Source organism: Sus scrofa, chromosome 1 (assembly GCF_000003025.6).
Source record: "Sus scrofa isolate TJ Tabasco breed Duroc chromosome 1, Sscrofa11.1, whole genome shotgun sequence".
In the NCBI taxonomy this organism is placed as follows: domain Eukaryota; kingdom Metazoa; phylum Chordata; class Mammalia; order Artiodactyla; family Suidae; genus Sus; species Sus scrofa.
Window position 1 is genome coordinate 237,339,871 of NC_010443.5, and position 15,075 is coordinate 237,354,945.

General features: G+C 42.4%; 1 protein-coding gene across 5 annotated transcripts in view; it reads left to right on the top strand.

The window, feature by feature from the left end:
- MELK (maternal embryonic leucine zipper kinase) overlaps positions 1–15,075 on the top strand; it is a 114,362-nt gene that overhangs the window by 22,710 nt on the left and 76,577 nt on the right. For all 5 annotated transcript variants that reach the window (XM_005660248.3, XM_021066086.1, XM_021066072.1 and 2 more), the window contains one exon: positions 1,046–1,138. In XM_005660248.3, the coding sequence (XP_005660305.1) occupies positions 1,046–1,138 (93 nt within the window). The remainder of the gene's footprint in view (positions 1–1,045; positions 1,139–15,075) is intronic.

Below are 15,075 nucleotides of genomic sequence, written 5' to 3' on the forward strand. Positions count from 1 at the left end.
TGGAATCCCTTAATTATTTCCTGCTCCAATCAGAATTAGCTGGGTGCAAAGGGAAGCAGATTTTGCCACTTTGGCTGAATTCTTTCCGATTTTCCTCTCCTTCCCTTAGCTCTTCAGAGATTGTCAGTGGAGTCTTGTGTCTCTTTTTGGTTCCTGACCACATGCTAGAAGGTGTTTTTTGTTTGTGATCGGCAGGCCGTAAAGATAAAGCATACTTTGAGCAGATAAGTTGGTTTAAGTCATGTTCATCACAGGAGGCATTGGAGAATGTGACAGGCTCTGTTAGTCTTTTTTTATGGCTGCCACAGATTGGTCCCACATTGACACCATCTCAAAGTAGGAGTTGGCTGGGAGAGGGTGGCCTCAGCTTTCTGCTGAGGAGCTTTCTTCTGGCTGTGTTGTTGTGGTTGAAAATGAAATCTCAGACTTTCACAAGTCATTTGCCGGGGGCGGCATTCTCTGTAAGTGTTGGGCAGTGGTATCATTTTCATTATGTCTTCATATATCTGTGGGAGAGCAGAGGAGTTTAGGCAGATTCCTCATTTGAACAGATCAGGAAGTTCAGGTTGTGGCTTGTGTTATAACTGAGTCTAGAAAACAGACTCCCAAGGCGCTGGCCCGTGTAGCATATGGCTCTCTTCCCTCTAGGGGAAAAGCAACTCTTCTGTCATATAAAGATTTGAGATTGGAGATAGGGTCCAGTGGGGAAATAATCCATTTTCCTGGAGTACTTGGGAGTGGGAAGACATGTATGTATGCTACTTGGATGTCTGCTAAGCTGATTATTATGGGAAAGGATGCCTAGGGAAGTATGAATATGACTTGACTGAGCTAAGAGGAAAAGGATTTTGTTCGTGCTGGGTTGTAGCGGTTTTGGAAGTGCAGAGAAGAGGAAGCCACATGTGCATGCATGTAGGCAGATAGTGAGTTGGCAGCAGAAGTCTCTTATCATTTGGTGGTAATTCTTCATCTAGCATCTCTTTGCTTGTGCTGAAAGAATGTTTATCAAGGTTTAATAAGTGTTTCATTTTTATTTTATTGGCAGGGTAACAAGGATTACCATCTACAGACATGCTGTGGGAGTCTTGCTTATGCAGCACCTGAATTAATACAAGGCAAATCATATCTGGGATCAGAGGTAATTATTCATTGATTAACTCAGTATAGAATCAATGTATATTTATTGGTGACCTGTACTGAGTTAGGTGCTATGTGTTGAGCATATAATGAGGTAAGAAACTTGTTTTTTAAATTTTTTTTTTTTTTTTTTTGTCGTCTTTTTGCCTCTTGAGGGCCGCTCCTGTGGCATATGGAGGTTCCCAGGCTAGGGGTCGAATCGGAGCTGTAGCCACTGGCCTACACCACAGCCACAACAATGCGGGATCTGAGCCGAGTCTGTGACCTACACCAGAGTTCATGGCAACGCTGGATCCTCAACCTACTGAACAAGGCCAGGGATCGAACCCGCAACCTCATGGTTCCTTGTCAGATTCGTTAACTACGGAGCCACGACGGGAACTCCTAAAAATTTTTTTATTATAGTTGATTTAGAGTATTCTGTTAATCTCTACTGTACAGCAAAGTGACCCAGTAATACATACATACATACATATATATATATATATATGTACACACACATACACGTTCTTTTTCTCACATTATCCTCCATCATGTTCCATCACAGTGACTAGATACAGTTCCCTGTACTATACAGCAGGATCTTGTTGCTTATCCACTCCAAATACAATAATTTGTATCTACTGACCCCAAACTCCCAGTCTATCCCACTCCCTCCCCCTCCCCCTTGGCAACCACAAGTCTGTTCTCCATGTCCATGAGTTTTTTCTTTCTGTGGAAAGGTTCATTTGTCCCATATATTAGATTCCAGATATAAGTGATATCATATGGTATTTGTCTTTCTCTTTCTGACTTCACTTAGTATGAGAGTCTCTAGTTCTATCTATGTTGCTGCAAGTGGCATTATTTTGTTCTTTTTTATGGCTGAGTAGTATTCCATTGTGAATATGTACCACGTCTTTGTAAATCATTCATCTGTCGATGGACATTTAGGTTTTTTCCATGTCTTGGCTATTGTGAATAGTGCTGCAATGAACATACGGGTGCATGCATCTTTTTGAATTATAATTTTGTCTGGATATATGCCAGGAGTGGGATTGCTAGATCATATGGTAGTTCTATATTTAGTTTTCTTTTTCTTTTCTTTTTTTTTTTGCTTTTTTAGGGCCACACCAGCAGCATATGGAAGTTCCCAGGCTAGGGGTTGAAACGGGGCTACAGCTGCCAGCCTACACCTCAGCTACAGCAACATGGAATCCAAGCTGCATCTACACCACAGCTCACTTCAGTGCCAGATCTCCGACCCACTGAGCAAGGCCAGGGATCAAACCTGCATCCTCATGGATATTAGTCAGTTTCATTTCTGCTTCACCACAATGGGAAGGAACTCCCTATAGTTTTCTGAGATACCTCCATCCTGTTTTCCATAGTGATTTTACCAATTTACATTCCCACCAACAGTGTAGGAGGGTTCCCTTTTCTCCACACCCTCTCTAGCATTTATTTGTAGACTTCCTAATGATGGCCATTCTTATCGGGTGAGGTGGTACCTCATTGTAGTTTTGATTTGCATTTCTCTAATAATTAGTGAAGTTGAGCATTTTTTCATGTGCCTGTTGGCCATCTGTATATCTTCTTTTTTTTTTTTTTTTTTTTTTAATTTTATTTTCCCACTGTACAGCAAGGGGGTCAGGTTATCCTTACATGTATACATTACAATTACAGTTTTTCCCCCACCATTTCTTCTGTTGCAACATGAGTATCTAGACATAGTTCTCAATGCTATTCAGCGGGATCTCCTTGTAAATCTATTCTAGGTTGTGACTGATAAGCCCAAGCTCCCGATCCCTCCCACTCCCTCCCCCTCCCATCAGGCAACCACAAGTCTCTTCTCCAAGTCCATGATTGATTTTCTTTTCTGAGGAGATGTTCATTTGTGCTGGATATTAGATTCCAGTTATAAGTGATGTCATATGGTATTTGTCTTTGTCTTTCTGGCTCATTTCACTCAGTATGAGATTCTCTAGTTCCATCCATGTTGCTGCAAATGGCATTATGTCATCCTTTTTTATGGCTGAGTAGTATTCCATCGTGTATATATACCACATCTTCCGAATCCAATCATCTGTCGATGGACATTTGGATTGTTTCCATGTCCTGGCTATTGTGAATAGTGCTGCAATGAACATGCGGCTGCATGTGTCTCTTTTAAGTAGAGCTTTGTCCGGATAGATGCCCAAGAGTGGGATTGCAGGGTCATATGGAAGTTCTATGTATAGATTTCTAAGGTATCTCCAAACTGTTCTCCATAGTGGCTGTACCAGTTTACATTCCCACCAACAGTGCAGGAGGGTTCCCTTTTCTCCACAGCCCCTCCAGCACTTGTTATTTGTGGATTTATGAATGATGGCCATTCTGACTGGTGTGAGGTGGTATCTCATGGTAGTTTTGATTTGCATTTCTCTTATAATCAGCGATGTTGAGCATTTTTTCATGTGTTTGTTGGCCATCTGTATATCTTCTTTGGAGAAATGTCTATTCAGGTCTTTTGCCCATTTTTCCATTGATTGATTGGTTTTTTTGCTGTTGAGTTGTATAAGTTGTTTATATATTCTAGAGATTAAGCCCTTGTCAGTTGCATCATTTGAAACTATTTTCTCCCATTCTGTAAGTTGTCTTTTTGTTTTCTTTTGGGTTTCCTTTGCTGTGCAAAAGCTTTTCAGTTTGATGAGGTCCCATGTGTTTATTTTTGCTCTAATTTCTATTGCTTTGGGAGACTGACCTGAGAAAATATTCATGATGTTGATGTCAGAGAGTGTTTTGCCTATGTTTTCTTCTAGGAGTTTGATGGTGTCCTGTCGTATATTTAAGTCTTTCAGCCATTTGGAGTTTATTTTTGTGCATGGTGTGAGGGTGTGTTCTAGTTTCATTGCTTTGCATGCAGCTGTCCAGGTTTCCCAGCAATGCTTGCTGAATAGACTTTCCTTTTCCCATTTTATGTTCTTGCCTCCCTTGTCAAAGATTAATTGACCATAGGTGTCAGGGTTAATTTCCAGATTCTCTATTCTGTTCCATTGGTCTGTCTGTCTGTTTTGATACCAGTACCACACTGTTTTGATGACTGTGGCTTTGTAGTATTTCTTGAAGTCTGGGAGAGTGATGCCTCCTGCTTGGTTTTTGTTTCTCAGGATTGCTTTGGCGATTCTGGGTCTTTTGTGGTTCCATATAAATGTTTGGATTGTTTGTTCTAGTTCTGTGAAAAATGTCCTGGGTAATTTGATAGGGATTGCATTGAATCTGTAGATTGCTTTGGGTAGGATGGCCATTTTCACAATATTGATTTTTCCAATCCCGGAACATGGAATATCTTTCCATTTTTTTACATCTTCTTTGATTTCTTTGATTAAGGTTTTATAGTTCTCGGCATATAGGTCCTTTACCTCTTTGGTTAGGTGTATTCCGAGGTATTTGATTTTGTGAGGTACAATTTTAAAAGGTATCGTATTTTTGTATTCCTTTTCTAATGTTTCATTGCTGGTATACAGAAATGCAACTGACTTCTGAATGTTAATCTTATATCCTGCCACTTTGCTGAATTTATTAATCAGTTCAAGGAGTTTTGGGGTTGAGTCCTTAGGGTTTTCTAGGTATAGAATCATGTCATCTGCATACAGTGACAGTTTGATCTCTTCTCTTCCTATATGGATGCCTTTGATTTCTTTTGTTTGTCTAATTGCTGTGGCTAAGACTTCCAAAACTATGTTGAAGAGCAGTGGTGAGAGTGGGCATCCCTGTCTTGTTCCAGATTTGAGTGAGAAGGCTTTCATTTTTTCCCCATTGAGGATTATATTTGCTGTGGGTTTATCATAAATGGCTTTGATTATATTCAGGAATGTTCCCTCTATACCCACTTTGGCGAGGGTCTTGATCATGAATGGATGTTGAACTTTGTCAAATGCTTTTTCTGCATCTATTGAGATGATCATATGATTTTTGACTTTTTTTTTGTTAATGTGGTGTATGATGTTGATTGATTTGCGTATGTTGAACCATCCTTGTGAACCTGGGATGAACCCAACCTGGTCATGGTGTATAATTTTTTTGATATGTTGTTGGATTCGGTTGGCTAAGATTTTGTTGAGAATTTTTGCATCTATATTCATCAATGATATTGGGCGATAGTTTTCTTTTTTGGTGGTATCTCTGCCTGGTTTTGGAATGAGGGTGATGGTGGCCTCATAGAATGTCTTTGGGAGTATTCCTTCTTCTTCAACCTTTTGAAAGAGTTTAAGGAGGATGGGCACCAATTCCTCTTTATATGTTTGATAGAATTCACCTGTGAAGCCATCTGGTCCTGGGCTTTTATTTGTAGGGAGTGATTTTATGACCTCTTCAATTTCATTTCTAGTGATTGGTCTGTTCAGTTGGTCTGTTTCTGCTTGATTCAGTTTTGGCAGGCTGTAAGATTCTAGAAAATTGTCCATTTCTTCCAGATTGTCAAACTTATTGCCATATAGTTGTTCATAGTATTCTCTTATGGTTTTTTGTATTTCTGCTGTATCCGTTGTGATTTCTCCTTTTTCATTTATAATTTTGGTGATTTGGGTTCTTTCTCTCCTCTTTTTAGTGAGTCTGGCCAGGGGTTTATCAATTTTGTTCACCTTTTCAAAGAACCAGCTCTTGGTTTTATTAATTTTCTCTATTGTTTTTTGAGTCTCTATTTTATTGATTTCTTCTTTGATCTTTACAATTTCCTTCCTTCTGCTGACTTCAGGACTTCTTTGTTCTTCTTTTTCTAATTCATTTAGGTGGAGGGTTAAGTTGTCAATTTGGGATCTTTCTTCTTTTTTGAGAAAGGCCTGGATTGCTATAAATTTCCCTCTGAGCACTGCTTTCGCAGCATCCCATAGATTTTGAGAGGTTGTGTCTTCATTATCATTTGTTTCAAGATAGTTTTTAATTTCCTTCTTGATTTCCTCATTGACCCATTGGTTTTTTAGTAGCATGTTGTTTAGTCTCCATGGAGTAGGTTTTTTCTCTTTCCTTTTCCCATGGTTGATTTCTAATTTCATGGCATTGTGGTCAGAGAAGATACTTGAGATAATTTCTATGCTCCTAAATTTATTGAGATTCACTTTATGTCCCAATATGTGGTCGATTCTTGAGAATGTTCCATGAGCATTTGAGAAGAATGTGTATTCTGATTTTTTTGGATGTAGTGTCCTGAAGATATCAATTAAGTCTAACTTTTCTATTGTTTTCTTTAGGATCTCTGTTGCTTTATTGGTTTTCTTTCTAGAGGATCTGTCCATTGATGTGAGGGGGGTATTAAGGTCTCCTACTATGATTGTATTCTCATCAATATCTCCCTTTATGTCTGTTAATATTTGTTGTATGTATCTGGGTGCTCCTATGTTTGGGGCATATATGTTGATGATAGTAACATCCTCTCCTTGGATGGATCCCTTAATCATTAAATAGTGTCCTTCTTTGTCTTTCTTTATGTCTTTTGTTTTAAAGTCTATTTTGTCTGATATGAGCGTTGCAACTCCTGCTTTTCTGTCATGTCTATTGGCATGAAATACTTTTCCCCAGCCTTTCACTTTCAATCTATATGTATCTTTTGTCCTAAGGTGAGTTTCTTGTAGGCAGCATATTGAAGGTTTTTGCCGTTTTATCCACTCAGCCATTCTGTGTCTTTTGATTGGGGCATTCAGTCCATTGACATTTAAGGTGATAATTGATAGATGATTATTTATTGCCATTTGATCCTCGTGTTCCAGTTGATTCTATGGTTCTCCATTCTTCTTTTTTTTTTTTTTTTTTTTTTTTTTTTTTGGTTGGATGGTCTCCTGTTATTATCTGCTTGAGTGTATTTTTTTTTTTCATTTTTTGCAAATGCAATATTTGGTTTTGGCTTGTGGTTGCCCTGTTTTTTAAGTATGCTAACCCCTTCCCATAATTGTGTGTTTTAGCCTGATGGTCCTGTAAGTTCAAACACTTCATTATTATATTAAAATTAAGAAGAGAGACATACATACAAACAAAAAGGATTATTTACCTCCTAACATCCCTTGCCCACATTTTATGGTTTTGATGACTCTTTTATTTTTTTCTTTTTAATTTTATTTTGTTTGAAGCATGTTCATGATTAAATCTGTATGCTGGCTTATTTGAGTAACTGCTCTCTGATTGCATCTTCCTCAGTCCTAGTTCTTCCTCCTCTTCTTCTTCTTCTTTTTTTTTTTTTTTTCTTTTCTTTTTTCTTCCCTTTCCTTCCTTTCTTTTTGGTTTAGAGAAGCCCTTTCAATATTTCCTTTAACCTGGGTTTTGTGTTGCTGTATTCTTTAAGTTTTTGTTTGTTGGGAAAAATTTTTATTTCCCCTTCTATTTTAAATGATATTCTTGCTGGATAAAGTATTCTAGGTTGCATATTTTTTCCTTTGAGCACTTTAAATATCTCTTGCCATTCCCTCCTGGCCTGTAGTGTTTCTGTAGAGAAATCAGCTGATATTCTTATGGGGGTTCCCTTGTAGGTAACATTCTGTTTTTCTCTTGCTGCCTTTAGGATCCTCTCTTTATCACTAACTTTTGCCATTTTTATTATGATGTGTCTTGGTGTGGGTCTGTTTGGGTTCAGTTTGTTTGGGGCCCTCTGTGCTTCTTGTATCTTGAATCCAGTATCCTTTAGATTTGGGAAGTTTCCAGCGATAATTTCTTCAAATATATTTTCCATTCCCTTATCTTTTTCTACTCCTTCTGGAATTCCTATTATGCGTAGATTGGCCCGTTTTATATTATCCCATAGGTCTCTTATATTGCTTTCCAGTTTTTTGATTCGGTTTTCTGTCTGTTGACCAGATTGAGTGATTTCCATTATTCTATCTTCCATATCACTGATTCGTTCTTCTGCATTATTCATTCTGGTTTTTACTGCCCCTAGTTCAGTTTGCATCTCTGCAAATGAATGTTCTAGTTTTTCTTGGCTCCTCCTTATATTTTCTAGCTCCTTTCTGAGGGTATCTGCATTGCTGTTCATATCTTCTCTTAATTCCTTCAGTATTTTCACTATTTCTCTTTTGAACTCCAGGTCTGTCAGACTGCAGAGATCAGTTTCATTGTTGACTGTTTTAGGTGAGTTCTCCTGTTGGTTTGACTGGGGGTGGTTTCTCAGCTTCTTCATCTTGCTTGTTGTCTTCTTTCTCCTGAGGGAGTTGTACTCTCCTTTATCGGGTAGTGTTTGCCTTGTCACTGCCCTGGAATATTTCCTGAGGGCTGTCGTTGTTGGTCAATCTTTTTTGAGGCAGTGTGGCTTTTCTGGAGTGTTGATGGGACTAACAGTGTTTCTTTGAAGCAAAGGAGGACTTCCTGAGGGCAGACAGGACTGGGAGGTCCACCCCACAATGGTAGCAGATTTCACTTGGTTCTCAGCACCCCCTGGGGTCTTGGGCGGGTAGCAGGGCCCTTGGAGACTCAAGACGTTCCTCCCCAGGGCAGCCCGACTCAGAAAGACCGTCTGAGATCTTTTCCCGATTCGGCCAGGCTTGTTGCAGCTTTTCTGGGCTGCAGGGGGTCCTGCCTGGAGCTGGCAGTCCTATGCAGCTGGTCCACTAGGTCTCAGCACCCCTTGGGGTCTTGGGCGGGTAGCAGGGCCTTTGGAGACTCAAGAGGCTCCTCCCCAGGACAGCCCGACTCAGAAAGACCGTCTGAGATCTTTTCCCAAGTCGGCCAGGCTTGTTGCAGCTTTTCTGGGCTGCAGGGGGTCCTGCCTGGAGCTGGCAGTCCTATGCAGCTGGTCCACTAGGTCTCAGCACCCCTTGGGGTCTTGGGCGGGTAGCAGGGCCCTTGGAGACTCAAGAGGCTCCTCCCCAGGACAGCCCGACTCAGAAGGACCGTCTGAGATCTTTTCCCGATTCGGCCAGGCTTGTTGCAGCTTTTCTGGGCTGCAGGGGGTCCTGCCTGGAGCTGGCAGTCCTATGCAGCTGGTCCACTAGGTCTCAGCACCCCTTGGGGTCTTGGGTGGGTAGCAGGGCCCTTGGAGACTCAAGAGGCTCCTCCCCAGGACAGCCCGACTCAGAAAGACCGTCTGAGATCTTTTCCCGATTCGGCCAGGCTTGTTGCAGCTTTTCTGGGCTGCAGGGGGTCCTGCCTGGAGCTGGCAGTCCTATGCAGCTGGTCCACTAGGTCTTAGCACCCCCTGGGGTCTTGGGCGTGTAGCAAGGCCCTTGGAGACTCAAGAGGCTCCTCCCCGGGGGAGCCCGTCTCAGAAAAACCGTCGGAGAATTAGTTCGATCTATTCACGGCCTGGCTAGGCTTGTTCTAGCTTTTCTGGGCTGCAGGCCTTTTCTAGGGGGCTGGTGGTGTTTGGTGCTGCTCTGTGGAAGTGTAGCCCCTCCAAAGGGCAAGCAGGCCTGTGCAGGGAGAGCCCCTGCGGTGGTAGGCTTCAGGCAATTGTTGAGGCCAGCCCTCCTGGATGGCAGGCAGCCCCAGGTTCGGCGAGAGCGTAGGGGGTGGCGGGGGTAGGGGGAGGGGATGCACTGGGAAGCACAGTTTTCAGCTAGCTAGTGGGCCTGTAAGCTTGCTGTGGCATGGGGGGTATTCTATGGGGACCCACCCCTTCTTCTCTCCCCTCCCCAGCACGGGCGCAGACCAGGCTCTTCTCCCAGGTTCCCTCTGAGGCGGCTTTCCACTCCCCGCCCCTAGAGTATTGCTCCCTTCCTCTGCGACAGCTTTGTTTTCTAGTCTCCCAGGCAGTCTCTGCCCCGTCAAATGGTTTAGAGACCTCCCAAGCAGTTTCCGCTCTTCCCCGCCCCCCTAGCCCGGGGACTAATCTCTGGAGCCGAGGTCTCGGTGCCCAGCCCCCCCCCAGGCGTCCCCCGGCCCTTTCTTGGGGACTAACCTTCGGAGGCGAGGTCTCGGTGCCCAGCCCCAACCCAGGCGTCCCCCGGCCCCCTCTCGGGGACCAACCTTCAGAGCTGAGGTCACGGTGCCCAGCCCCACCCAGGCGTCCCCCGGCCCTTTCCCGGGGACTAACCTCTGGAGCCGAGGATTCGGTGCCCAGCCCCCACCCAGGCGTCTCAATTTTTGGTGACTGTGCCCGTAGTTCAGATGGTCCGTTGGGTTCTTGATCGTTTTTCCGTACTCCGACTTACTGCTACACTCTTCTCTGCATCTGGAGATTCCTCCGGTTCGTTTGATCTTTCCCCCGGTAGGAGACTTTCCAGGGTGCGGGATCCCTTTCTCCTCCGCAGTTCCCTTTCGGGAGCGCCCGTCCCGCTCGGATTCACCTTCTCTCACTCTCCTCTTTTCTCCCGTTCTGCCCAATAATGTCACGAACTTCTTGCCGTTATTGGAGTTTAGGTTCCTCTGCCAGCGATTGGTTGTTGTTCTGTGCGAGTCATTTCTTCTGTAGATGTGCTTTTTTTGTTGTGTTTGTGGGAGAGGGCGAGCGTGTCCCCCTACTCCTCCGCCATCTTGTCCTCTGTATATCTTCTTTAGAGAAATGTCTGTTCAGGTCTTCCTCCCACTTTTCAATTGAGTTGTTGTTTTTTGGCTGTTGAGTTGTATAAGTTGTACGTGTATTTTGGAGATAAAACCTTGTTCGTTGCATGGTTTGAGACTCTATTGGTTGTCTTTTTGTTTTGTGTTTTTTTAATGCTTTCCTTTGCTGTGCCAAAGCTTGTAAGTTAGATTAGTCCCACTGGTTTATTTTCATTTTTTTGTCTGTTGCTTTGGGAGACTGACCTAAGAAAACATTTGTAGGGTTGGTGTCAGAGAATGTTTTGCCTGTGTTCTCTTCTAGGAGTTTTATGGTATCTTGTCTTATGTTAAAGTCTTTAAGCTTTTTGAGTGCATGGTGTGAAGAAGTAAACTTGTTAATCAAAGAGATGCCTATTCAAAGAGTGATATATAGAAAGTAACTAGTGAAACGAACAACTTGCAATAAATATAATAATAGTATACCTATGAAACAAGGGTATATTTCTGATGTCCTTGTTGAGGTTGCTTTTGTGTTAAATAGTGCCATAGTGTAGACTGCTTAGTCCTGCCAGCAGAATTTGAGGCCAGGATTACAGGCTCAGTTTGGCGAAGAGAAAACCTGTGTTTTGTTCACAGCCAACCATCTGAGGCCGGCAGTCCTGTGTAAGAGGCCCGGACTCAGAAAGCCTGGCATTTCCTGCTTTACCACTGGTTATTGCAGGCTAGTTAGCCCCTTCCACTCTCTGGAGTACTAATTTTGCTGATATTAGTATCATTAAAATGAAAAAGGTTTAGTTGTCAAAAGCTCTGGCAGTGCTGAGTTGAGCAGTTTGCTGAAGTTTAGACCATCTCCAGATCTTAATATGTTCCTGTACAATGTGGTCCTTTGGGAGCAGAACATCACAGATAGCAGCTGCTCTTATTTTATATGTTACAGAAACCACACCTTATATGAAACATCTTTTGGAACTAGTGTTATTATATAAAAGAAACTTTGAGATATTTCAATTTACTTAATTTTTAACATGAGAAGGTGGGGACTAACTTGTTTTTGGTTATCTTTTTTTTTTTTTTTTTTTTTTTTTTTTCCATTTCTTGGGCCACTCCCATGGCATATGGAGGTTCCCAGGCTAGGGGTCCAATCGGAGCTGTAGCTGCTGGCCTGCACCAGAGCCACAGCAATGCAGGATCCAAGCTGTGTCTGCAACCTACAGCACAGCTCATGGCAACGCCGCATCCTTAACCCACTGAGCAAGGCCAGGGATTGAACCTGCAACCTCATGGTTCGTAATTGGATTCGTTAACCACTGAGCCACAATGGGAACTCCTTGGTTACCTTTTATTTGGGTATAATTTCAAACTTAGAGAATAGCTGCAAATATGGAATGAAGAAGTTCTGATATATTTAGCCAAATTCACAATTGTTTAAATTTTTCTCTATTAGCATTATCATTCTCTATATTTATATATATATATATATATGTACATTATGTTTTGAACCAATTGAGAGTAAGTTGGAGACATCATACCCGTTTATCATTAAATACTATGTATGTATTTCCTAAAAGCAAGAGCTCTCGGAGTTCCCATTGTGGCGCAGTGGAAATGAATCCGACTAGGAACCATGAGGTTGTGGGTTCGATCCCTGGCCTTGTTCAATGGGTTAAGGATCCGGCATTGCCATGAACTGGCGTTGCTGTGGCTCTGGTGTAGGCCGGTGGCTACAGCTCCAATTAGACCCCTAGCCTGGGACCTTCCATATGCCGCGAGAGCGGCCCTAGAAAAGGCGAAAGGACAAAAAAAAAAAAAAAAAAGCTCTCTCTTTTGTAACCATTCTTTAGTTGTCGAAAATCAGAGACTTTAACATTGATATGATTTATTTAATATCCACGATTCATATTCACATGGTATTAGTTGTACTAATAATAGCTATATTTTCTTATTTTTTTGTCTTTTGTCTTTTTAGAGCTGCACCTTCGGCATATGGAGGTTCGAAGTCTAGGGATTGGATTGGAGCTATGGCTACCGGCCTACGCCACAGCAATGCCAGACCCGAGCCACATCTACAAGCTACACCGCAACTAACGGCAACATTGGATCCTTAACTCACTGAGCAAGGCCAGAAATCAACCCCACAGCCTCATGGATACTAGTCAGGCTCGTTAACCACTGAGCCATGACAGGAACTCCTATATTTTCTCTCCAGTCCATGATTCCATTCAGGATCATGCATTGCATTGTTGTGTTTCTTTGTAGTTCTTTAATCTGAAAAAGTTCCTTAATTTATCCTGGTGACCTTGAAATTTTTGAGGAAGCCAGTTATTTTGTAAAATGTCCCTCAATTTGAATTTGTCTGATGCTTCTTGTGATTAGTTTCAGGTTATGCCTTTTTTGGCAGAAATACCATAGAGATGATATCGTGGCCGTCTCAATGCATCATGGGAACTTTTACTAAGTATTTATCATAGTCCTAGAATCATGCTAGATCCTTTTTTTATCTTTCCAATTGTGGTAAAAATACATACAACATGCAATTTACCATCTTAACCATTTAAAAGTGTACAGTTCCTATCTGAACCTTTTTTTTTTTTTTTGTCTTTTTAGGGCCGCACCGTGGCATATGGAGGTTCCCAGGCTAGGGACTGAATTGGAGCTGTAGCCACTGGCCTACACCACAGCCATAGCAATGCCAGACCCAAGCCGCATCTTCGACCTACACCACAGCTCATGGCAACGCCGGATCCTTAACCGACTGAGCCAGGCCAGGGATCAAACCTGCATCCTTATGGAAGCTAGTCAGATTCATTTTCACTGAGCCACGATGGGGAGCTCCTGAATCGCTTTAAAATAGGCAGTTCAGTAGCGTTACATGCATTCATGTTGGTGTACAACCAACCTCCAGAGCTCTTTTTTTAAATTTTTTTTCCCTCCAGAGCTCTTTTAATCTTGCAAAATTGCAACTTTATACCCTTTAAACAGAAACTCTCCATTTCCCTCTCCCTGAGCTCCTGGCAACCATCCTTTCTATTTAGAGTTTGACTACTCCAGGTACCTTATGTAGTAGAATCAGACAATATTGTGTGTGTGTGTGACTGCCTTATTCCACTTAGTGCAATATCATCAAAGTTCATCCATATTGTAACATGTATCAGAATGTCCTTCCTTTTTAAGCCTGAATAACATACCATTGCATATAGGTACCACTGGAATTGCTTCCACCTTTTGGTTATTGTGAATAATGCTGATTGGAACAAATATCTCTTTGAGACCTTTCTTTTTATTCTTTTGGATATATACCCAAATGTGGAATTGTTAGATCATATGGTAATTCTATTTTTAATTTTTTGAGGAACTGCCATACTGTTTTCCATAGCGGCAGCAACATTTTACATTGCCACAACAGTGCACAAGGTCTCCACATGCTAAATCCTTTTTTATAATTTTCATTTAAGTCCCACAGAAATCCTTTGGAGTGAATACTATTACTCTATTTCATAAGATAAAGAAGAAGAGGGAGTGCCCGTCATGGCGCAGTGCAAACGAATCCGACTAGGAACCATGATGTTGCGGGTTCGATCCCTGGCCTCGCTCAGTGGGTTAAGGATCTGGCGTTGCCGTGAGCTGTGGTGTAGGCCAGCAGCTACAGCTCCGATTAGACCCCTAACCTGGGAACCTCCACATACCGTGGCTTTGGCCCTAAAAGAAAGATAAAAAAGACGGAAAAAAAAAAAAAAAAGAAGAGGAAACCAAGCCTCAGAAATTAAGTGCCCTTGCGTGGTCACAGCTGGTAACTATGGGTCAAGATTTGAACCGAGGCTTTACCGCACACCTGTACTCTTTCCACAATTTCATCCTGTCTTCTAAGAGAGGTGATCATATGCCTGATACTCATAAGTTTCCTGGAGGTCTCCTGCTGGTTTGAATGCATCACGTTTTCCTATCGGATCTTGTTTCCTTGTACATTTTAGTTCAACTTCCCATCTTTCTAGGACAATTTCTTAAGGATAGTGTACCAAGGAATTTTCTGGGACACTTGTTAAAATATGCAGAGCTCAGGACCATATGTTTAGAGATTTTGGTTTTGTTTTCTCCTTTTTTTAAAAATGGCCGCATCCATGGCATGTGGAAGTTCCTGGGCCAGAGACTGAATCTGAGCAGCAGCTGTGGCAACGCTGGATCCTTTAGTCCACAGCACTGGGCCAGGGGTTGGACCTACAGCAGTTGTATTCTTAACCCTAGCCACAGCAGTTGTATTCTTAACCCACTATGCCACAGTGGGAACTCCTGGTTTTGTTTTCTGGAATGGGGCTTTAGGAATCTTCATTCTAAAATAAGTACTTTAGGAGTTCCCGTGGTGGATCAGTGGTTAATGAATCCGACTAGGAACCATGAGGTTGCGGGTTCGATCCCTGGCCTCGCTCAGTGGGTTAAGGATCCAGTGTTGCCATGAGCTGTGGTGTAGGTTGAGGACGTGGCTCGGATCTGGTGTTGCTGTGGCTCTGGTGTAGGCCAGCGGCT